Here is a 23,214-nt window from a genome sequence, read left to right on the forward strand (position 1 = left end):
ACACATGGAAGTGTGTCTTTGACAAAAGAGGAACTGAAGTAAGTGCTATTTAGATAAAATACTTTATTAAAGTAAAAAAGTTTAATGCTCCATTTTTGGAGTAAAGCTATCATGTACGAACAGTATAGGTTTTAAGTGTTTGATTAAGTTTATCTCTACAGTTATGCTGTCTCAGCTATAGCTCTATGACAGTCTTCTATTTTGATTCCAAAAATTGCAATCCTTACCACTGTTTGCCAAGTGCCTCCTATAAGCCAGGATCTGTCCTAAGCACTCTGCAGCCATTAGGTTACTTAATTTTCACCCCAAACCCAGCAGAGGTAGGCAACACAGCACAATTTTACAAATAGGAAAATTGAGGTTGAGAAGGGGAAGAATAGTACCCAGGACCTTGTATGTGTTGGAAAGGGCCAGAGTCAGGGTTTGGGCCCAGGTCTACATGCCCTTGCCCATGGCTCCGAATAGAGCATCACTGCTTGGGGACTTGTAGGCAAACCCACTCTTCCAGTACGCCTGAAAGCAGACAAGCCTTCTGCCTCCTAGCATGACGACAGCAGGACAGGAAGCCCCAGCCTAATGTGTAGTCGGTATCCGGACTCATTTCCTAGGGCCGCTGTTATAATACAAATTACCACCAAATGGTTGACTTAAAGCAACAGAAATTTATTCTCTCACAGTCTCAGAGGCCAGAAGTCTGAAATCAAGGTGTCTGTGGTCCCTCCAAAGCCTCTAGAAGGGGGGGCCTCCTCTAGGGGAGGAGCCTTCCTTGACTCTGGCAGCTTCTGGGGAACCCCTGGCATTCTTTGTCTTGAGGCCGCATCACTCAGCTCTCTGCCTCTGTCTTCATATGGGCTTCTCTTCTTCTGTCTTGCTTCTGTCCCTTACAAGGACACTTCCCACTGATCTTAAGGCCCATCCAGGTAACACAGGGTGACCCCATCTGGAGACCCTGAATATAATGATACCTGCCAAGACTCGTTCTCCAAATAAGCTAACATTCCCAGGTGTGGGGTTTTAGAAAGCAGACATTATCTTCTGGGGAGGTCACCATTCCACCCACTATACTATTCAACATTTGTGAAATAAATAAATGAGTGTTTCACGGCATGAAGTACCAGTGGCTTCCTTCCCAACATTTTTGTTTTTGAACAGGATGATGATTAGCAAGCTGCGCTCTGCGTGACTCACCCAGTAGGATGCCCCTCTGACCACCCTCCCTGGGCTCTAGGGTCAGGGTCACAGAAAGCAGGAGTGTTCTGTGCCTGGGACAACTTTTCTTCATTCTCACTTAGTGCACCAGAAGGAACCCTCTCCTGCAATGCTCAGTATCAAAACCATGGCTTTGGGGTTTCAAGAGCAACTCTGTCAATCTGTTGCCTGGTCACTGAAGTCAGAGGCAAAATGGCATTAAGTATACAGCCACACTCTACCCAATTCCAGATTCGAACCATTCACATGTCATCAGCAACGGGCCTCTGATCAAGCCTGTGATGAAACACAGTGAGCGTGTTTGCAGTGAGAGCAGTGGAATAAAAAGGGTGGGACAGAGCCAAGTCAATGGAAAATCCCTCACATGGGCCCCAGTCTCATTGAAGGAGATTGGTCAAAATTCCTTCGGTCAAACCTGCAGTATGGAATTACAGACAGTGCAAGAAGGCCAGGGGGCAACAAACCACCAGGGAGCACAGGTTTCAGCTTCCTGGGAGGGCCGAACACCTGTCTGCAGAGAAAATAGATTGTCACTTCCACCCTTTTAGTCCTCGTTAGCACTGAAATAAATGCGATATTTAAACATTCTGGAGCGAGCCTACCATTTTGCAATATGTGTCTTCAGAGCATAGGAAGCTTTAGAAGAACTGGCAAAATGAGAAACCAGAGGGAGGTGGAGAAGCTTGGGCCACGCTGTCTTGCTGCTGCCTGCCAGCCTTCCAGAGTGTATCGCCTTGCTGAGAACACGTGGCCAGAGAAGGGCTTCAAAAGCAAAATGTGACTTCCTGTCTGAAGTGTGTGAACAAGGGGCCATGACATGCCCCAGACAGTTGTTCACAAGTCTTCAGTCCTAGTTGGGGTGGTGAGACATTCCTTTGTGTTCTCTCCCTGACTAGCATCCTTCTCTTGTCACCAGCTTCAGCAGGGAAGGCACAGCCGCATTCCTTACAGCTCTGTGCATCTGATGCAACCACAACACCTGCCTTCACCGTGGAGGAAAAGGTGCAGGGTTGCAGGTACAGAGAGGGTCACAGGAGTCTGGAGTGAAAGCACACACACTCCAAACGATGTGCATTTCAAAATGTATTGACCCTTGCTCTCAACTGGGCCACTCCCCATTAACTAGTGCCTGGCAGGGCACAGTTAATGAGTGAGAAAAAAAATGGAACAAAAAGGTGGAGAGGAGAGGGAGGGGGAGGAAAGGAAATTACAAGTCACATTTCATTAATCCTCAAAGTAATGAATCTGCAGACTTCATCACACTGTCAGGAAGATGAATGATTAAAAAGGCTCAAGCTACCACATGACTCTGCCGCAAAGTCCCGGAAATAATGGAAAATATAATGGATAGAAAAAAAATCAAACGCTACCTATGTGATTGTGCGGCAGCCAACTTCGAAAAATGTTACGAGTGACCAACACTGGGGAATCCAGGTGTGCCCATGCCTAATTTAGTCACAGCAGCCATAAAAAATAAACAGGTATTTTACTTAAAGCTTTTTGTAGGTGGGTTTTTAGGGCTAAAAACTTGAAAAGCAAGAATGTTTTTTGCCATTAGGAATTTTTCTTGATAGATAGAGATTTGCATTTTTTAAAATTTCATACAAGGTAAAACCATGATGGATTTAGATAAAATGCCTCTGCTTGGTCTGTAAAAGACAAAAACGTCAAGCTATCTATACATGTTTTAAAATGGCCAGGGAAACAACTATTTCTACTTTGTTTTTCGTTTCCCAAGGGTGGGAACATACTTGAAAAGTATGTGAAGGCTGAGTTTCTAACAAAGTCAAATAATATTAACGCTTATCAGTACAGTGAAACCGAAAATAAGGATGTGCTCATATGAGGTTTCACAGCAGCTGTGTTACTGCAGAAGGGAGTCCACAGGGGATGGGAACTTATCCCAGTTGTTTCTGTGAGCCACACGACGTCAAGCACAGCCACATCTTCCACCTGCGTAATCCTCACAGCTTCCTAGAGGGAGCTGGTACTACCACCACCATCCTCCTCCTCTTCATCATCATGCCCGTTTTTACAAATGAAAAAGTGCAAAAGTTCAGAGAGGTTAAGTAACTGGCCCTGCATCACACAGCAACTAAGTGACAGGGTGGGATTTGAACCCCTCAGTCTGACATGAAAATATTTTGCAAATTCATCATCGTCTTGACCAACCCTCACGAAGGGAAGGAAACAAGCAAGAAGCATTATGCCTGGGGTCCTGCAGTCAATGCAGAGGGACTTCGGAAATGGGACATCCTCGTCCCTCCTGGCTTAGGGAACAGCCCTGAGACAGGAAACAAAGTGCTTGTCCTGACTTGTGGACCGTGGGGCCCTCTGGCTGCTGTGAAGGAATTTCTGAAGTCTCTCCTGGGAGCCTCTACAGTCCTGAGTGGATGCCAGAAGCAATACTTTGAATTCCCCATGCAGCACACAGTCAGCATTGACCGCAGCCTGTGGGTATGAGTGTGACAGGCCGTCCCGCTGGCCACTGGAGGACAGCAGGTATAAACGGAACTGTCCTCACCACAGGTTCAGTCTGCAGCTCAGAGTCCCTTCACAGCTGAGCTCGGGATGGATGCCTGGCCCCTTCTGTGGGTTTACAGCACAGGACGTCACCCAAGAACAGAACAGCTCTTACGGCTAAGAAAAGAAAAACTCGGGCTCCAGCGCCAGCACCAGCATGCTCTCCACCCCTTCACTGGGTTGGGGTTTCTTTTGTTGTTGTCCAATATTGCCATTAACTCCAGTTTTACCCATCTCTGACCCTATCAAATCTGAACAGCTTGGAGGCTAAGCACAGGCCACGGAGTCAGAGATCCCAGTCCGGTGTCTTTCTTGCTCGAGCAGATCCCTTTGGGTCTCCAGCCCCAGTTACCTCCTTTGTGTGCACTGGAAAGTGAGACTGGGGCAAGGATGGAAGGAGAGCCTGAGTGTTGTGCTTAGGAAAGCGCTGGCAGGTCCTAAGTGCTCCACCGTGGCAGCCACCACTTAGTGACAATGGGACAGTAGTGACACCAGGAGGGCCAGGAGGAGACCCCTGCAGTGTCCTTCTGCACCCGCAGCCCACTCTCCCCCAGAGGGAGGCTTACTTCCAGCGACGGTGTGCCAGGAGGCCCCATTGACAGTGCCCTCCTCCTTCTGGAAGTCCTCCGTGTGGCACACCCTCCTCCGGGCGTCTGTCATGAGGCGGTGCGTGGAGGCATAGGAGTAGGCCAGCCAGCGGAACACGTGGTCGTCGGGGGTGGGGGTGTGTTCCTGCGTCTTCCAGGGGGACCGCACCAGGTCGTAGGGGTACGCCACCACCAGCTCGCCGCCCTGCAGGTTGCCGCCCAGCACAAAAGGGATTTTTTCCATCCAGGCTATGACTGCTCTGGTCTCGGCGGCCACCTGTGAACATCCCAAATGGACGAGTAAAACGAGCAGGAAGTCGTTTTCTCTCCCCAGCTGTCAAACAGGGACATAGTCAAAAAAGCAGTGCTTTTGTGGAATAATCTTAGTAAAGTTTAGAATTTCAAAATCAATTCTGGGAAAACGTGAAGGAGACTTAGAAAGACTCATAAACCAATCAAAATGAATGGGCTTTGTTTGGATCTTGATTTAAACAACCTTGGGGAGGCGGGAATAACAGGGGAAATGTGAGCACCGACCAGATACTTGACAATATTAAGGAACATTTTATTTTGATATAATAATGGTAATGCCTTATGTTTGTAGAAGAGTGCCTTTATTTTTTAGAGAAACCTACTGAAATCTTTACAAAGGAAATGCTATGATGCCTGGGGTTAGCTTCAGTAATCTGGGGGAGGAGGAGAAAGAGAGGGAAGATGTGGATGAAACAGGAATTGGTTAAGTGTCAGAGCTGAAATGGGTCCATGGCGATCCTGGGCAGCTTCCTCCCTAATTCTGTAAGTTTGACATCGTTTAACAATAAAATTCAAGAAAAAAAGAAAACGATGTTAAAAGCTAAAATTTGAAAGTTTGATATGGTCAAACAGTGGTCAGTGGAACAAGTATTTATCATAAATTGCTAATCCCCGTGAAGATAATCTCAGTAAGATCAAATCGACAATGACAAAGAACAGATATTGGAAATCCTTTCACCATGCAGTATAGAAAACTGAGTAAGGGATGAAATGGACTTGGGATTCATTAAGTGTTGTTGTTTTAGTTTAAACATATCAGGGGCCCTGGATTGGACCAATGAGAGAGCTTAATTCATTGCACAGTATCACTGTTGGTCTGTGCTTGGTCCCCCTCTGGTTTTATTTATTTATTTATTTCAGACGGAGTCTTGCTCTGTGCCCAGGCTGGAGTGCGGTGGCGCGATCTCGGCTCACTGCAACCTCCGCCTCCCGGGTTCAGGCGATTCCCCTACCTCAGCCTCCTGACTAGCTGGGACTACAGGTGCACACCACCACACCTGACTAATATTTTGTATTGCAGTAGAGATGGGTTTTCACCATGTTGGCCAGGATGGTGTTGATCTCCTGACCTCGTGATCTGCCCGCCTCAGCCTCCCAAAGTGCTGGGATTCCCTTCTGTTATTTACTTCAATATGGAAAACACCTGTGAACCCACCATCCAACCGCAGACCTCACTAACAATTTCTGTTCTGTGTGCCTATACCATCCTACCTATCCACCCTCCTGCCTCCCACTCGAAGGCACCCACTGTATCCTAAGTGTTGTGATTCTCATTCTCCTTCTTTTGTTTTATCCCATATGTGTATACCTGAAAATATATCGTTTGGTTTTACTTGCTTTTGATCTAAAAAAAAAGGCGGGGGCGGAAGGGCGCAACTATACTGCTGGTTGCCTTCTGCAATTTCTTTTTTCCTCCCACTTAATCTTGTGGTTTCCAGAGTCATCCTGTTGTTGAATAAAGCTATTTCCAGGCTTTTTTCACTTCAATATGGTGATCTCATTTAATGTGTTAATACCTATTCTTAGATGATGGGCATTGGTAATTTTCAATCTTTTGCTATAATGAACACTGTTGCTTTGAACTTTCTTTTACTGTCTTCTGGTACGTATGTGTTGGAATTTATCTTGCACATATCACCAGAAGTGAAATTGCAGAGGCGGAGGATATAGAAATATTCTACTTTACAAAATAATCAAATTATTTTCCAAAATCATTATGCCAATGTATACTCACCCACAATGTATAGGAAACCTACTGTCCCGTATTCCCTCCCACACTGGGGGCTTTTTACTTTTGCCAGACAATGGACATATAATGTTCTCTCATCGCGTTTCCTTAGTACTAGTGAGGTAGAACATCTTGTCATGTTTATTAACTCTGTTTCCTCCTCTCTTACCTTTTGCCCATTTTTCTGCTGAATTGTTCACATTTTTATTATTTGTTATTCTTCAGCTTTTAAATTTTCAACTTTCTCAGTTATATAATTTATAAATAACTCCTCCCAATTTGTAGCTTGTCACAGTTTTTCAAATCTTTTGATGAACAGGCTTTCTTATCTCCATGTAGTCAAATTTACTAATCTTTTATGATTAATGCCATTTGTATCTTACCTAAAATAGCCTTCCTTACACTAAAAGCTATATTCAAAATTTGGCAAGATATTATTGTGAACAATTGTTAAATTTTGTCAAACACACCTTTCTATAGACAAATCACTTAATATTATTTATTTGTTTCCTATCATTTCATTGATTTTTGCCCTTGCTTTTTATTTATTTTATGTATTTTAGTTTTTTTTTTGAGACAGGGTCTCACTCTGTTGCCCAGGGTGGAGTGCAGTGGCACAATCTCAGCTCACTGCAACCTCCACCTCCCAGGTTAAAGCGATCCTCCTACCTCAGCCTCCCAAGTAGTTGGGACCACAGTTGTGTACCACCATGCATGGCTAATTTTTGTATTTTTAGTAGAGACAGGATTTCACCATGTTGCCCATGCTAGTCTTGAACTCCTGACCTCAGGTGATCTGCCTGTCTAAACCTCCCAATGCCCCTGTTTTTAAATTAATCTCCCTTTCTTTGGGTTTCTTTTGTTATTTATTTATTTATTTATTTATTTATTTATTTATTTACTTATTTGCTAACTCCTCAAGTTAGTTAACTTTCAGCCTTCTTTTGCAATATAATAACTTAGTTATAAATTTCCCTAAAGCACTATTCTTTGCTGTAATCCACGAATTTTCATATGTAATATTTTCATTATTATTCAGTTCTAATTATTTTTTAGTTCCCAGTATTTTTTTCTTTGACTTATTCTTTAGAAGTTTTTTATTTTCTAAATACATGATGAGGTTTTCATTAATCTTATTACAGCCTTCTAGTTTAATTGTATGGTGGTGAGACCAAGGTCCGTCTGACACCTATTCTCTGAAATTTGTTGTGATTTCCCTTATAAGCCCAGTTTATCATCAATTTTTAAAAAATGTTACAGGATTATTGAGAAGAATATTATCTAATCATTGGTTATAGAATTCTTATACATCCCTTATGTCAAGCCTGCTAGCCTTGTTATTCAAATCTTTATCTTTGCTGATTTCTTATCTATCTAATCTATCCACAATTGAGAAAAGTTTTGGTGATGATAGAATTGTGTAATTCTCCTTGTAGTTCTAGTCAACAAGCTCAAATAACTAAATTCTAGTCTAAAAGCAAAGACTGAACATCCAGAGACTCTGTACAGTTGTGCTAAAAGGATTACTTAGTTCTTATAGCCTAGTGGCTAAGAAAGCTGGCAACCAAATTCCAATTTTGGTCTAAGTGTTCCCAAAGTATAACATAGCTTGAATTCTCAACTTTGCCAGGTGCCATTAGGATGTTAGGTGGAAAAACAAACAAATGAACAAAAAACAACTGAAACAGGTTCTGTGGGAAACATGAGAGCAGATTTAGAAGACAGAAGACTCAGGGTCCTCCCTAGTCTCCTGCCCGCATCAGCACCCTTGGGCATCCTAACTGAACCAAGTGGCATTGCCACCGTCTGTCTTCCTCACCCTACTGCTCACTTCCGGAGGGCCTGGATGACCCTGTACTGTGAGTCACTAAAGGAGCCCACCCTGCTGCTCCTCCTCAAGTAAGCGGCACCCACATGTGCTGTGCCGGACGCTGGAACGCCAAGGGAGAGCTGCTGTCCTCTCTCCAGCTACCTTGAATCCACAGTAGGAGAAGTCCAATCTTTTTTTGTTGTTGTTTGTTTGTTTGTTTTGAGCTTGCAATATGCTTGTCTAAAATATAGCATTTCCCAGCCTTCATTGCAGTGGTTGATACCATGTGCAACTGAATTCTGGCAGGTGAGAGTTAAGCAGAAGTATTATGTAGAACCGCTTATAGGAAATTGAATTATCTGAGAGAAAACTTTTTCTTTTCCCCAAGCCCCTTCTTTCCTGTTCCTTCAGAGACACGACAGCTGGAGCATCAGCTGCCACCCTGGATTATGACCTTGAAGATGAGTGTCACATGCTGACATGGCAGAGACAGAGAGAGAGAGAAATGAATCCTGGGTTCCTGATGATTACCAGGTTTCTACTTGGCTGGCCCTTGGCTGGCTTCCAGGGTACTTTTATGTGAAGAAAGAAATAAACTTTTACGTTGTTAAGGCACTATTTTGATTTTTCTGTTGCTGCAGCTGAACCTAACACTAACTTATATATCAACAAAGGTAGAACTGTTGAAGGATGTTTACGATCAAAGAATCAGAGTAAGGAGCTCAACTATGATGACCAGGAAAGACAATAAGAGGTATGGGAGAATTATTTCTTCTGCAACATACTCTTTGTAAAACAAGACCTAAGAAATCTGGGGAAATATTTCTCATCTAATTTCATTTTTCTTTCCAAAGAAACACCACATGTAGTAAACCCAAGGGGATGTACTAAAATAAAAAATAAGATATATTAAGCAATCAGTGAGGGCTAAGGATAATTTCTTAGTAATATAACCAACAGTGAAAAAGATAATAAAGGTAGTAACAAACATGTGCAATTCAGGGGAGATTGTTTTGGTTTTGAAGCTCCATGTGCTTGTTAAGAAATACAATTAAATGATTTCTCCTCTATGAAGAATCTCCCCAAATATTCAACTAAAAGGTAGTTATTATCTAGCACACTTCTCTGCTTTTGGAGAAAACATGAAAGAAAAAAACAGTTTTGTCTCTTTCTTAAATGTCCTATCCTCTGCAAATACCAATGGGGGTTAAGCCTGGCCTTTGGCTGCTTTACAGATGAGGGGTATTTTGACTCACCGTGGCATTTTCTGACAGAAACCACTCAGGGATTGCAATATAGTGATTGGGAACTTTCCTGGGGACGTTCTGTCGATCCTCTGCCTCCCAGAGCAGCGTGTTTAAATCAGGAAAGTTGTTGTTGATGTCAATTCCATCATGGGTCCAGCGTCCCAGGGACCAGCCTCCCAGCTCCGAGCCCTGGAGACAAGTGAGAGTGTGAAGAATGCACAGGCTGTAGGACAACACGGACTGTCTACCATACAAGATGCATCTGTCTCCACTTCCCCTTGGGGAATGTCTCTAAGCCTCTAGATGCCCTTTGACCCAAAGATGGCATCTAAAGGAGAATATTGAAAAACTTCCTATTAATATTTGGTGAGTGATAGATAGTTCAGCCAAATTACTCCAAAGAGGGAATGCAGAGAACCACCCCTGCCACATGGAAGTGCTTAAAATGCATTAGGTTCCTTCTTCCACCCCTACCTTCCTCTCCTCTGTACTGGCCAGGTGAACCTCTGAGTAGCAATGAACTCATCATCAATGGCCACCATAGTAATGCATTCTCCCTGCCTGCCCGTGATTCTGGCTCACTATTTAGCAATGAAAATTCCTAACTGACTATATCTGCATCCATCAATAAATGTGACCACATTTCTATACCGTAAAGCTTGCATTTGATAGGTACCCTTGTTTTAATATAAACATTTATTCCCAGGTATTGAGATATATCACTGTCAATACACAACACAACATAATACTAACTATACTCTATATTCTCTTTATACATAATTCTGTACATATGCATATTCTATGCACACCTATAACCTATATACATTCTATATCATAATTGGAACACAAAATATAAAGAATATATCAGAATAATACAACTATCCTCAGAACACTGATGAGAAGATTAAAGGTAATAATCAAGGCTAACACATGCCATGATTAAGTGCTCAGCCAACATAAAGTGTTACTATTGGATTCCATTATCATTGTGTATATAGCAATATTGCTGTTCATCTTCACGTCCTCCAATTTGTCGGCATGTCCACCTCTCAAAGCCACCATCATTCTCAATGCCTGCTTTGCACCTTTCATAAACCTGAGGCTTCCCTGCCTCAGCAGAGACACTCAAAAATAAAACTCATGTGGCCAGGCACGGTGGCTTACACCTGTAATCCCAGCACTTTGGGAGGCCAAGGCTGGCGGATTACCTTAGGCATGAGTTTGAGACCAGCCTGGCCAACCTCCTCTCTACTAAAAATACAAAAATTAGCTGGGCATGGTGGCTGGTGGCCGTAATCCCAGCTACTTAGGAGGCTGAGGCAAATCGCTCGAATCCAGGAGGCAGAGGTTGCAGTGAGTGGAGATCGCGCCACTGTACTCCAGCCTGGGCAACAGAGGGAGACTCCGACTCAAAAAAATAAACAAATAAATAAACCTCATAAGGTGGAATTTTGCATAACCCTAGGGCCGGGCATACTCTGGAGCTGGGGCCTCGCTGCCCATGTCCTATTGGGTGAGATGGGCCAGAGCCATTACCCCTTCGTAGGCCTTCTCATAGCCATCGGGATTGAGGGAGGGGAGGATGTGAATCCGCGTCTCCTCCACCAGGTGGACGATGCGCGCATTCCCGGCCAAGTACTCCTGGCACAGGAACTGCACCAGCAGCAGCAGCAGCTCCCGGCCCAGCACCTCATTGCCGTGGGCTCCCGCGATGTAGTGGAACTCGGGCTCACCTTTACTCAAAGACAGAGAGAAACACAGGTTCATGTTGAAACACAGGGCCAAACGGTGCTTGTCACATTGTGTTGGGGGGGAACGTCTTGAATAATATAAGCTTACCATTTTAGGCCTATTTGTTCTTTCAAACAAACCTCTAAAATGACATCAGGACAACTGTCTTATTCCCAGAGAGTCAGGTATGTAAGAAAATGTGTACAAAACTCTGACATGACACCTGTCACAGGGTAATAATGTCCATTTTTACTTACCAAGAACAAATCAAATAACATAGTGCTTAGGGCTTAACATTTACAAGTTGAGCACAAGCCGTAGCAATCAGTGCCTCTCTTTTGGGAGGCAATTATTTTTCTTAAAATAACTTCCTATTAAGTTTAACAAAGACAAATGAATATAAGCAGAGAACAGTCCATCAGGGCAAATTAGCAGTGACACAGTGTAAAGTGGGCTTTCTTTAGGTATTTTCTCTTTCAAAGCTCAGCTTTTAAAATCTCAGGGTGCTATGATTTAATGTATGTGTCCCCCCAAAATTCATATGCTGGAACTTAAGATCAAATGTGAGTATTAAGAGGAGGGGCCGGCCGGGCACAGCGGCTCACACCTATAATCCCAGCACTTTGGGAGATGGCTCCAGTGCAGGAGTTCAAGACTAGCCTGGGCAACATGGCAAAACCCTAACTCTACAAAAAAGAAACAAAAAAAATTAGCTGGGCATGGTGATGCACACCTGTAATCCCAGCTTCTCAGGAGGCTGAGGCGGGAGGATTGCTTGAGGCCAAAATGTGGAGGTTGTAACAAGCCAAGATTGTGCCACTGTACTCCAGCCTGGGAGACGGAATGAGACCCTGTCTCAAAAAAAGAAAAAATAAAAATAAAAGAGGTGGTGCCTTCAGGAGGTGATGAAAAGATTACTCCTCTTATAAAAGGGCTCCAGAGAACTAGCCAGGCACTTTTGACCTTCTGCTCCTGCCATGTAAGACAAGAAGGGGTCTGAAGAGGAACAGCCCTCACCAGGCACTGAATCTGCCCGTGCATTGACCTTGGGACTTCCCAGCTTCCCAAACTGTGAGCAATAAAGTTCTGTTGCTTAGAAATTTCCCAACCTCTGATATTTTGTTGCAGCAGTCAGAAAGGACAAGGGCCTGGTATTTATCAGTGCTGGGCTCCAGCTGACAACACATCTCCTTCCCTCATTGGCAAAGCTGCTGCTTTTGAGAAAATGTGATTTTACCAGCAGATAAAGTTTTTACCATTTAAAATAAACTCCTGCCGGGCGTGGTGCCTCACTCCTGTAATCCCAGCACTTTGGGAGGCCAAGGCAGGTGGATCACCTGAGGTCGGGAGTTCGAGACCAGCCTGACCAACATGGAGAAACCCCCCTCTACTAAAAATACAAAAATTAGCTGGGTATGGTAGCGCATGCCTGTAATCCCAGCTACTCAGGAGGCTGAGGCAGGAGAATTGCTTGAACCCAGAAGGCAGAGGTTTCCATGAGCCGAGATTGTGCCATTGCACTCCAGCCTCGGCAACAAGAGCAAAACTCCATCTCAAAAAACAAACAAACAAACAAACAAACAAACAAAACCACTTCCTGAGAGGAACTCCTGAGACCCTGATGAATGTTAAAGTAAATCAGACAAATCTTTGCACCTGAATATCAGCAGATTTCTAAACAGCTCCCAGATTTACCAAAAAGAAAAACAGAGAAGCCCATCTGACCTATACAGGTGCAGGCTGGGGAGTGACTGAATGGGAAATGTCTGAAAACAGGAAATATCTAAAAATATAATTGAATTTTTTTAAGAATGGGGAGAAGCTCCTCTAATATGAGCCATTAATAATCAGGGAATCCTGAAGGAGGAGGAAATTCTGTCCTACCCACCTCAGCCACTTTCTTCTTTGGCTATTGTGGCTGGTCTCAGAGGTGGACGACAGAGAATGAAATATGTTCCATTTGGAGAAAAGATGGGTATTTCCAGTGTAAATAATTCTATAGTCCATATCACAAGATGAGTGGTTAACAGAGCCAACACGTGCAGAATCTGTCTACGTGAGACAGCAATGGTGTGGACCGCTGATGCCCTGTGGCATGAATCTTCTCATAGGGTGAACAGTCTCCTAACTGTTTACATGAGTACCAAAGATGAAGGGGCCAAGCATCCCAGAGGGGTCCTTCTCACCGACTTCATGCTCCCCAGGGTGATCAGAGATCTCCACAGCATACAGCTTCAGGCCCTGGTGGCTTTTTCCAATGTTGTAAATTCTGGTGATATTGGGACACATTTCATTCACAACTTTCATCAACTGAAAAACAAAGTGAATCAAAAACTCTAAGCATTCATGATGATGCACTAAAAGGACAGAGCTCCCAAGAAGATGGACACCTCTTGCTTTCCTCCACAGCCTCCCAAGCGCCCCCACATTCTGCACATCCCAGCTGCTATCGCCTCTGCCCAGAACACTCTCCTTATATCCCTCTGCCCTGGATAATGCCTACTTTCCTTCCAGCACCTGCTCTATCATCACCCCCCTAGGAGGGAACTCCTGGCCATTGCCCCCACCCGGTTCTGTATTTTCCACACCCCTTGGTTGTGGCTATCCCTTCCTGTTATCCTCCAAATGTTTATGTCTCTCAAAATCCATAGGCTGAAACCTAATCCCCAGTGCATGAATTGCTGGGCCCTCTAGGAGGTGATTAGTGTCCTTACGAAAGAGGCCCAAAGGAGCTTGTTTGCCCATCTGCCATGTGAGGATGCAGCACAATGATGGCCCTGTGAACCAGAGAGTGAGCCCTCACCAGACCCTAGATCTGCCAGTAACTTGATCTTGGACATTCCCACCTCTAGAACTCTGAATAGATTTCTGTTATTTATAAGCTACTCAGGTTACAATATTTTAGCATGAATGGACTGAGATACTTGCTGATAGGGTTTGGCTGTGTTCCCACCCAAAACTCATCTTCAATTGTAGTTCCCATAATCCCCACATGTCATGAAACCGGGTGGGAGGTAAATGAATCATGGGGGTGGTTTCCCTCATGCTGTTCTTCTGATAGTGAGTTCTCACAACATCTGATGGTTTCATTAAGGGGCTTCTCCCTTCACTCAGCACTCATTCTGTCTCCTGGTGCCCTGTGAAGAGGTGCCTTCCGTCATTGTTGTAAGTTTCCTGAGGCCTTACCAGCCATGCAGAATTCTGAGTCAATTAAAACTCTTTTCTCTATAAATTACCCAGTCTCAGGTATTTCTTCATAGCAGCATGAGAATGAAGTAATACACCTTCCTTAGTTGTGACTATCACCTCTCTGGTTGTGGCTATCACATACTTGGTTGTGATTATCAACTCCCTGGTTATGGTGACATCTTCCCTGATTGTGGCTATCGCCTCCCTGGTTGGGGTTATTACCTCTCTGGTTGTGATCATCACCCCCTTCGTTGTGTTTATCACTTCCCTGGTTGTGGTTATCACCTCCATTGCTATAGCTATCGCTATCCTGGTTGTGGTTCTCACCTTCACTGTTGTGGTTCTCACCTCCCTGGTTGTAGTCACCACCTCCCTGGTCATGGTTATCACTCCCCCGGTTGTGGTTATCACCTCCCTGGGTGTGGTTATCACCTCTCTGGTTGTGATCATCACCTGCCTTGTTCTGGTTATCACTCCCCTGGGTGTAGTAGTTATCACCTCCCTGGGTGTAGTTGTCACCTCCCTGGTCATGGTTATCACTCCCCTGGTTGCAGTTATCACTCCTCCGAGTGTGGTTATCACCTTCCTGGTTGTGGTCATCACTCCCCTGGTCATGGTTATCACTTCCCTGATTGTGGTTATCACCTCTCTGGTTGTGGTTATCACCTCTCTGGTTGTGGTCATCACCTCCTTCATTGTGGTTGTCACTCCCCTGGGTGTGGTTATCACCTCTCTGGTTGTGGTTATCACCTCCTTCATTGTGGTTATCACTGCCCTGGGTGTGGTTATCACCTCTCTGGTTGTGGTTATCACCTCCTTCATTGTGGTTATCACTCCCCTGGTCATGGTTATCACTCCCCCGGTTGTGGTTATCACCTCCCTGGGTGTAGTTGTCACCTCCCTGGTCATGGTTATCACTCCCCTGGTTGCAGTTATCACTCCTCTGGGTGTGGTCATTACGTCCTTCATTGTGGTCATCACTCCCCTGGTCATGGTTATCACTTCCCTGATTGTGGTTATCACCTCTCTGGTTGTGGTCATCACCTCCTTCATTGTGGTTATCACCTCTCTGGTTGTGGTTATCACCTCTCTGGTTGTGGTCATCACCTCCTTCATTGTGGTTATCACTGCCCTGGGTGTGGTTCTCATTCCCCTGGGTGTGGTTCTCACCCCCCTGGTTGTGGTTCTTACCTCTCTTGTTTGTGGTCACCACCTCCCTTGTTGCGGTTCTCACCTCTCTGATTGTGATCATCACCTCCCTCTTTGTGGTCACCATTCCCCTGGATGTGGTTATCACTTCCCCGATTGTGGTTATCACCTCTCTGGTTGTGGTTCTTATCGATCTTATTGTGGTCACCCCCTCCCTCATTGTGGTTATCAGCTCCCTGGTTGTGGTTATCACCTCCCTGGTTGTGGCTATCACTTCCCTGGTTGTGGTTATCACCTCCCTGGTTGTGGTTTTTATCTCTCTCATTGCGGTCATCAGGTCCCTCGTCGTGTTTATCATCACCCTGGTTGTGGTCATCACCTCCCTCACTGTGGTTATCACTTCCCTGGTTGTGGTTATCACCTCCCTCATGGTGGTCATCATTCCCCTGGTTGTGGTTATCACTGCCTTTGTTGTGGATCTCACTTCCCTGGTTGCAGTTCTCACCTCCCTCAGTGGTGGTTATTACTTTTTTCACTGTGATTTCCTGCTTTTTTATTGCCCACTCACTACACTGCAGATCATTGAGGAGACAGACTTGGCCTTTTATCTTTTATGCCTGACCAAATAAATGTATCTTAATATCAACTTTTTCTCATAATTTAATGAGCATCTACATTGTTGGGTTGAGCAGATACGCACTGCTCCTTCCCTCCTGGAGCTTGCAGCACACAGCCAATAAGAGGCATGCAATGACCCAGTTCATTGCCACTAAGCAAGGAGAGCATTGGGTCACCATGACAACAGGAATCATGGGGTTAAATGGTGGGAAAAGCAGGAAGTGAAATAAAGGCACGCTGTTTTCTGAATTTTGCCTTTTTAGTCAGCTCGTCACACTGATAGCTGAGGTCTGGGAAAATGAGACCAGGGGCCAAAGGAGGTACCAAGGGCTCTGCAAGTCACAGGAGAAAAGGCTACCCTAAAGGTCAAAGGCGAGAGACACCCTATCCCTAGAGGCTGCCTTGCCTCATGTCACTGAGCGTGTACCTGTGAGTTCACTGCAAGTAGCTGTGATTTGCTAGGCTAAATTTGTTTATCAACACCCAAGTGAAAGAAGATCTGATTCAAAGGGCATCTCTTTTTTGAGCCAGGCACCAGACCATGCAGTAGGGGCCAGAGGGTTCCAGGGACAATTTCATGACAGTGTGTTAAAGACCAGGAAGGAAGCCCAGGTGCTACAGAAACACACAGGAAGGCCATCCTGGCCAGAGTGGCCGGTGGGCAGGTGCCCGTTAGGGAGGCCCGTGGCCTTCTGAAAGCTGAGCTGGAACTGAATTGATGCAGAACAGAGGAAGGGCATGGCCCACAGCGGGGTGGCGTGGAACTTAATGCGTTCTAGCAAGCTGCCAAAAAATCGGATCAACCGAATTATCCGTAAAATGTCCTTGTAAAGTGTAGATAAACAAATCTGTTGCAAATTTTACGGTGGGTTGAAATCTATTAGAACTAGAAAATTGGTATTATGTAAAATTTATGATACGTTGGAGTTATATGGCTGTGTGCTTCATATGCCTTTCATAACACAACATTCTGTAATGACTGGGAAGAGTGGTTTAATGAGCATCAAGGAGCGTTTCTAAAGGAGTGGGAAGATTTACTTTAGCCTGGCTTTTATGACATGCCTACGAGAGGTGACAGGTGCAGCCTTGACTGGGAATTCAGGGTCTAACTCTCTTACTGCTCCAGGGGTTAAAACAGGCTTCCCTTTATGATAATTCACTTTGTGTCACAACATTTAGGTGAGAGAAAGCTGTCTACAAGGACTCTTATTCCCAAGAACGCTACAACAGAAACCCATCATAAATGGAGAAGCAACATGCAAAGGACATGTAGCTTCTACAGCCATCACCATGAAGACAGACACTGCAAGGACGGCAGGGGGCCACATACAAATAGCACCATGTTTTAATAAAATACACAGTAATAACATCACCAATTGTGTTAACAAGAACAGTAACAATACGTTCCATTTCTCTACTAAGTCTCATCATCATGACCGGCAGGTAAAGTAGAGAAGGCAGAGGAGATTTTTCCCATTCTACAGACTTGGAGACTAAGGCCCAGAAAGCCATTGAATAATTCACCCTGCATCACCCAGCTGGGAGCAGGAGAAGCCAGGACTTTGGCCTTTCAGGGCTCTTCCCAAACCCCTATCTGTCCATGAAGGTGTAGTAGAGAAATGAGAACAAGTGCATCTCTGCTGCTTGTTTTATTTGCTGCACACTATGACCATTCTGATAGCCACAGCATACTTGCCATCTCCTTTGAGACCCCATATACTCATCCCTGTTGATGCAGTCATTCTCAGCCAACAGCATCGACCTTAGCAAATCCTAACTGGCAGGCAATTCACTGTCTTACACTGGGACCAGTGACTATCTCCACGGACATAAAGCCTGGTGGCTCATCACAAACTAGGCAATGAATGCAAGCATTCAGCCCAGGCTGGCTTCCTTCACTGTTACCCTAACCCCTTCCAATTAGCTGTGGGAGAAACGTGCTGTCAGTACTAGAGATCACGACCTTGACACTGGAAGAAGACACACATCATCTTCCCTTGAGATGCACACTTAGCTATGGCATGGGAAGATGGTTGGGCCACGAGTCATCAGAATCACCTCCTTACATTCTACCCCCTATCACTGTACTTTCATACCAGCCACACTTTCCCACCGATGGCACAGTATTGGTTAACAAAGTGCATGCCACTGTGCCATGGTGTCATAAGCATCTTTCCCATGAGACCATGGGCCTTTGAAGAATCTTCTCCTCAGTGAAGTTTCTTTACAATTCTCTCTGCACAGTGGCCCTCTGCAATGCCAGGAAGCATCTCTCCAGTGACTACCAGCACCATCAAAGACATGGGTGGTGGTCACTCTGCTCTTCTGAGCAAGGCGACCATGAACATCCCCAGGAATGAAGTTTCCCATTTAAACACCATTAATTCTTGTAAAGGAATACAATTCTTCTTGAAAGGGGTCAAAGATGGTTTTTTGGAGTTTGCGTCTTTGTGGTAAGTGTTTGGGTCTTGATGACTTCAGTCAGAGTAAGGAATAGAATTTTCACCATGGCCTTAGAGTATGCATTCAAAAGGGATGACATCACCCCAAGGGACTGAAAACTGTGGCTAAAAAAGTCTTAGGTATGACAATGTTTTGTGGTCCCCCAAAGCTCAACCCTATCTGGCAAAATCCTATTTCTTAATATTTAATATAATGCAGGTAGGATGATTAAGAAAAGAAAAGAAGTCTGAAAAGTCTCCCTAGGTGGGTAGTAATGAAAAAGAAGGTTGAGAAACACCACCTTAGAAAGTACCAGTGTTTGCAAGACTCTTGGTCTCTTCAAGACTCTGTTTTCCCAACTCTGAGATGGAAATAAACTTTGCATCCTAGTGTCTACTGAATCCCAGGCTCTGCTGCTTCACTCTCTACTGAAGGGTATAGAATCAAGAGCCTCAATTTCTGGCAAAATGTCAGAAGGAAATTTTTCATAAAGATGGTAAAATGTTAAGCACAATGACACTTGTTGTGGCATGTTTCATACTTTGTCAGTATTCATGAAAAGTTATGAATTGGGAGATATCCAAATGCTCCAGAGCAGGAAAGAAGCTGAGAAAAGTATGACGCATCCACTCACCAGAACATTCTGCAACCTCACAATCACAATTATGAAGACAGCATGGAAAATGGCTAATGATCCAATATTCGCTGAGAAACACAGGGCCAAGACGTAACTATCCTTTCATCAAAACTGTAGGAATTCTGTGAATACAGAAGTTCAAACACAGGATGGAAATGGGGAGAAAATGAAAACTGCCTTTTTTTTAGAGTAGTAGGTTCGTGGAGGATTTGTCTTTAGGCTTTTGGTTTGCATTTGATGCTGACACAATATTGTTTATCCAGTGAATGCCAGCTTTTTTTGTTGTGTTTGTTTGTTTGTTTTTTAAAGAGGAGAGTGGAGAAGAGGAAAGTTCTCTTCTGCCATCATTCCTCATTTGCCTGAGAAACAGGCACCACACCTGGACCAATGGAAAAGAAATTCCAGAAGAAGGGAAGAGGGAAGGAATGGAGTTGGGTGTGTCTGGACCTACAGGCTTGCTGCTCCGCCCTGGCTTCCTGTCCCTACAGGGTCAAGCTGAGCATCGTGCAAGTGGGTGGGTCAGCCATGGTCCCCACAGCCTGACGTCCCCGGCCATCCTTAGTTGCCCTGGAAATCAATATCATTAGATGGCTGCCTTCCAGCCTGTGTCTGCCTATGTTACTTTTTTCCACCCACATCACACTGTCTACATATGGGCCATCAGCCAGTACTTCCTGGGCATTTGGGACCTGACAACACTGTGCCCAAACCAAAGTAGGTCATTAACCTTGTCCTCAAAATCACTTCTTCCTTCTCCACAGAAGCACACCAGGCCTCTCTCTCTTCCCAACTCGCTCCAACAGGTGAACTCCACTGGGCAACCTGCCTCAGAAATGCCTCTCCTCTCATCCTTCTTCAGGCACAGAGGCCCGCCCTCCATACAACTTCCAGAAAGACAGCTCTGCACACCTAAAGAACCTCCACAGACCCCTGCATCAGGACAAAAGCCTCTCCTGGCACTCAGGACCAGCCTCCTCCCAGCTGCCTGCAAATTGTCACAGAACACACCTGTCAGCTCTGACCCCATGCCTTCACTCTTGCTGTCCTCTCTGCTCAGAGCACCCTCCCTCCACCCCTGTCTGCCAGTGCCAGCCACGCATGTTGGATGACAGCTGACTCCCTCTGCAACCAAAACCTTCCAAACCATGGCCAAGCAGATGGCTCCCTTCTCTCTCCCATCCCCCGTGACTGTAAGGACCTCAAATACACAGATTGATCAAGTGCACACTATGGATGATAAAATGACAGGGTCTCTTCCCTCATTGTCTCAAGTGAGGGAGACAGGCAATGTACATATAAACCAGCAATTAAGCAAGTATAAATTGCAACATACGCTATGAGGGTCCTCAGTATTTTCTTGGAATAATTCCCTTTCTCCGCCTTATAGTGTCAATGTCAGGACTTTCTCCTTCCTCTCCTCCTCCCTTCTCCACCCCAACCACCTGCAGCTCCCCTCTGCCTGGAACTGTGCCTTGCAAGTCAGTGCTCTCTGCAAAAAAAGTCCCTCATTATTTTCCTCGTACAATGCAATAAGGATTTCTATTTTCACTTCTTGCTTCCTGCTTCTGTTTCTCATTTGTTTTTTGTTTGTTGTAAATGTCTCTTTCAATAGTAGGAAAAATGAACAAGTTTTTCCTGAGGGAGAAAGATTTCTACGGTAACCTAGCAGACTCCATATGGGGAAGTTGCTCAAAATGTTGACTTCTTTCCCATTCCCAGGAGCCAGAAATCCAAATGGCAAATCATTTCTGGCTTGAACACTCTTCAGGATTGATGGGCGCTCTCCTGGACAGTCTCTAGTTGATAGCTGCTGAGCTGTGGGATCTCACAGGGGTCTCCCAGTGTCACCCAAGGGGGCTACACTGATTATCCAAAGGTCCCTCTTGGCTCCAGTAGTGATCAGTCACCTAGGGTAATGAAGCATACTCTGCTTGCTCTCCTTGTAAGAAAAGAGCCCCAAGTCTCCATGCATGACAACTATTTACAGATAACAGCTACCTAGAGTCTCTGTGCAATTCACTCATTTTAAATGCATTGAGATTTATTGCTTTTGACATTAATTGCACTGAGTTGATATTTGTCTCATTTCTGAGCTCAAGAAGCTGTCCTGAGATGTCCAGTGAGCAAAGCAGAGTTAACACACCAGTGCTCCATAAAATGGAATAGTGAGCAGAGCCATATAAATACCCCAAAAATGTAGAGCAGCAGGGATGATTCACAGCCAAGTCCAAACACATTATCTTGATTTCTGAAGAGCAAGACAGCAAGAAGATTTCTTAGCACATCCCACCTCTAAGTCTGTGCTGACAGGTGTCTGGAAGCTGTGTGTGAGTATCTCAAGTTAGATCACATCAAGACAAACCAGCCTTGTTCATTCCATGGGATTGGAGCTCCGCTTAATTACTCTGATCTCAGAAACATCTTCCACATTTGTACTGGATGGCTGCTCCCCTCCCTTAGCACCTACAAGCCCTCCGTTTGAGCCACGTTAATTTGCCCTTGGTGAATCCTTGTTCTGTAAATGTATTCAGAAGGACATTTCTGCATGTTCTGTCTCTTCAGATTCTTAGCTCTCTAAGGATTTCTCATTTGCCAGCTCCTCCCCATGCTTTCTAGCACATGCTAGGGGTGGGCGCAGAGCAGGATTTCATAGGCACCGCACTTAGCGTAGGTACTGCCTTTTTAGCTTGTCCTAATAAACACACTGTCCCTTCCCCCTTCTGCACTCAGTATGCAAATGCTGTCAAAAGCTCAGAACTATTGGGTTTCTATAATTAAATCTGGGGAAAAATCTCATCTGGGATTGTCTTTTCTTTCTAACAATACTAAGAGCTATGAAGCTGTTAACCAGTAGTTTTGAAATCTGGCTGGACAGCAGAAAAACAAAAAGAGGATTTAAAAATCTGGATCCCCAGGCCCCTGTCTCCTAAGGATTCTACTTTAATTGGCCTGAGACGGGGCTCAATTATCAGTAGCTTTACAAATTTTCCCAGGTGATTCCAATATGCAACCAAGATTGAAACTCTGAGAATCTGAATAATAAGGGGTAGTGCTATAGTCTCTCAGTGCTGTTTTCCCATCTGTAGACAACAATAACAACAGTCCTTACCCTTCTAGAGTTATTAGGAGGACTGAATGCAGTCATGTATGTAAGTTGATCCTATGTGAATATTTCCCACTATTATTATCTATGTTATCCTAGATCCTTTTTCTTCTTCAACTCTGCATATGATCAACATCCTTAAATCAGTGACAGCACTCAAAAACACAATAATTCTCAAGACCTAGAGTATTAACCGAGAAGAACCTGGATTCAAGTTGTGTTTCAACAATCTGCCAGCCAGGAAGCCTTCCTCTGGTCACCTGAACCCAGAATCTTGAAATGACAAGCATTTAGTGTGTCTTCAGCAAACCAAATGATCATTCAGATCCCTAATCATCAATTTCTGGAAAAAAAAAATTTAAGTGATTATGGACACATAATACGTTGCTTTTTTGACAAATTCCTGGCATGAGCCTTTGTGATCTGGGTCTTACCTGGCGCATTTCCTTATAGTTGTGGTGCTTAAAATCCAGGTCATCAGTGGTGGTCATCTCGTTCCGGCGGTGATAATAGTTATTAGGATCTAGGGACAGAAACATGATTTTGAATTCACTCCCATCATTCAATCTCCCATGGCATCTTTGTTAGAGACACATTGGGACTGCAGGGACAGTGCAGCCCAATCTCTAGCTTCTGATGTTGGCTCAGAGATGAGAAAACCAACCTGCAGGAAGCAACTTAGGAGTCCAAATTACCCAGTGGTTAAGAGCGTGGAGCCAGAATGCCTGGGTTCAAATCTCCGCTCTTCTACTTACGTGCTGTATGAGTATGTAAGTTACTTGCACAGTGTTTGACTTGGTTTTTTACCCATAAACAAGAAAAAGATTGGCACCTTCCTCGATGGTTTATTTTTAGCATAGATGGGACAAATCTATACACCTGGCAAGCTGTCAGCACTGCATAAATAAATGAGTGAATATCATGACTA

At 44.6% G+C, this 23,214-nt stretch overlaps 1 protein-coding gene across 3 annotated transcripts in view; it reads right to left on the bottom strand.

The window, feature by feature from the left end:
• CPXM2 (carboxypeptidase X, M14 family member 2) overlaps positions 1-23,214 on the bottom strand; it is a 148,169-nt gene that overhangs the window by 11,956 nt on the left and 112,999 nt on the right. For all 3 annotated transcript variants that reach the window (XM_054435773.2, XM_054435774.2, XM_054435776.2), the window contains 5 exons: positions 22,721-22,809; positions 13,335-13,458; positions 10,954-11,150; positions 9,427-9,606; positions 4,299-4,596 (listed from right to left, as the gene is read on the bottom strand). In XM_054435773.2, the coding sequence (XP_054291748.1) occupies positions 4,299-4,596; positions 9,427-9,606; positions 10,954-11,150; positions 13,335-13,458; positions 22,721-22,809 (888 nt within the window). The remainder of the gene's footprint in view (positions 1-4,298; positions 4,597-9,426; positions 9,607-10,953; positions 11,151-13,334; positions 13,459-22,720; positions 22,810-23,214) is intronic.

This window comes from Pongo pygmaeus, chromosome 8 (assembly GCF_028885625.2).
Source record: "Pongo pygmaeus isolate AG05252 chromosome 8, NHGRI_mPonPyg2-v2.0_pri, whole genome shotgun sequence".
NCBI lineage: Eukaryota > Metazoa > Chordata > Mammalia > Primates > Hominidae > Pongo > Pongo pygmaeus.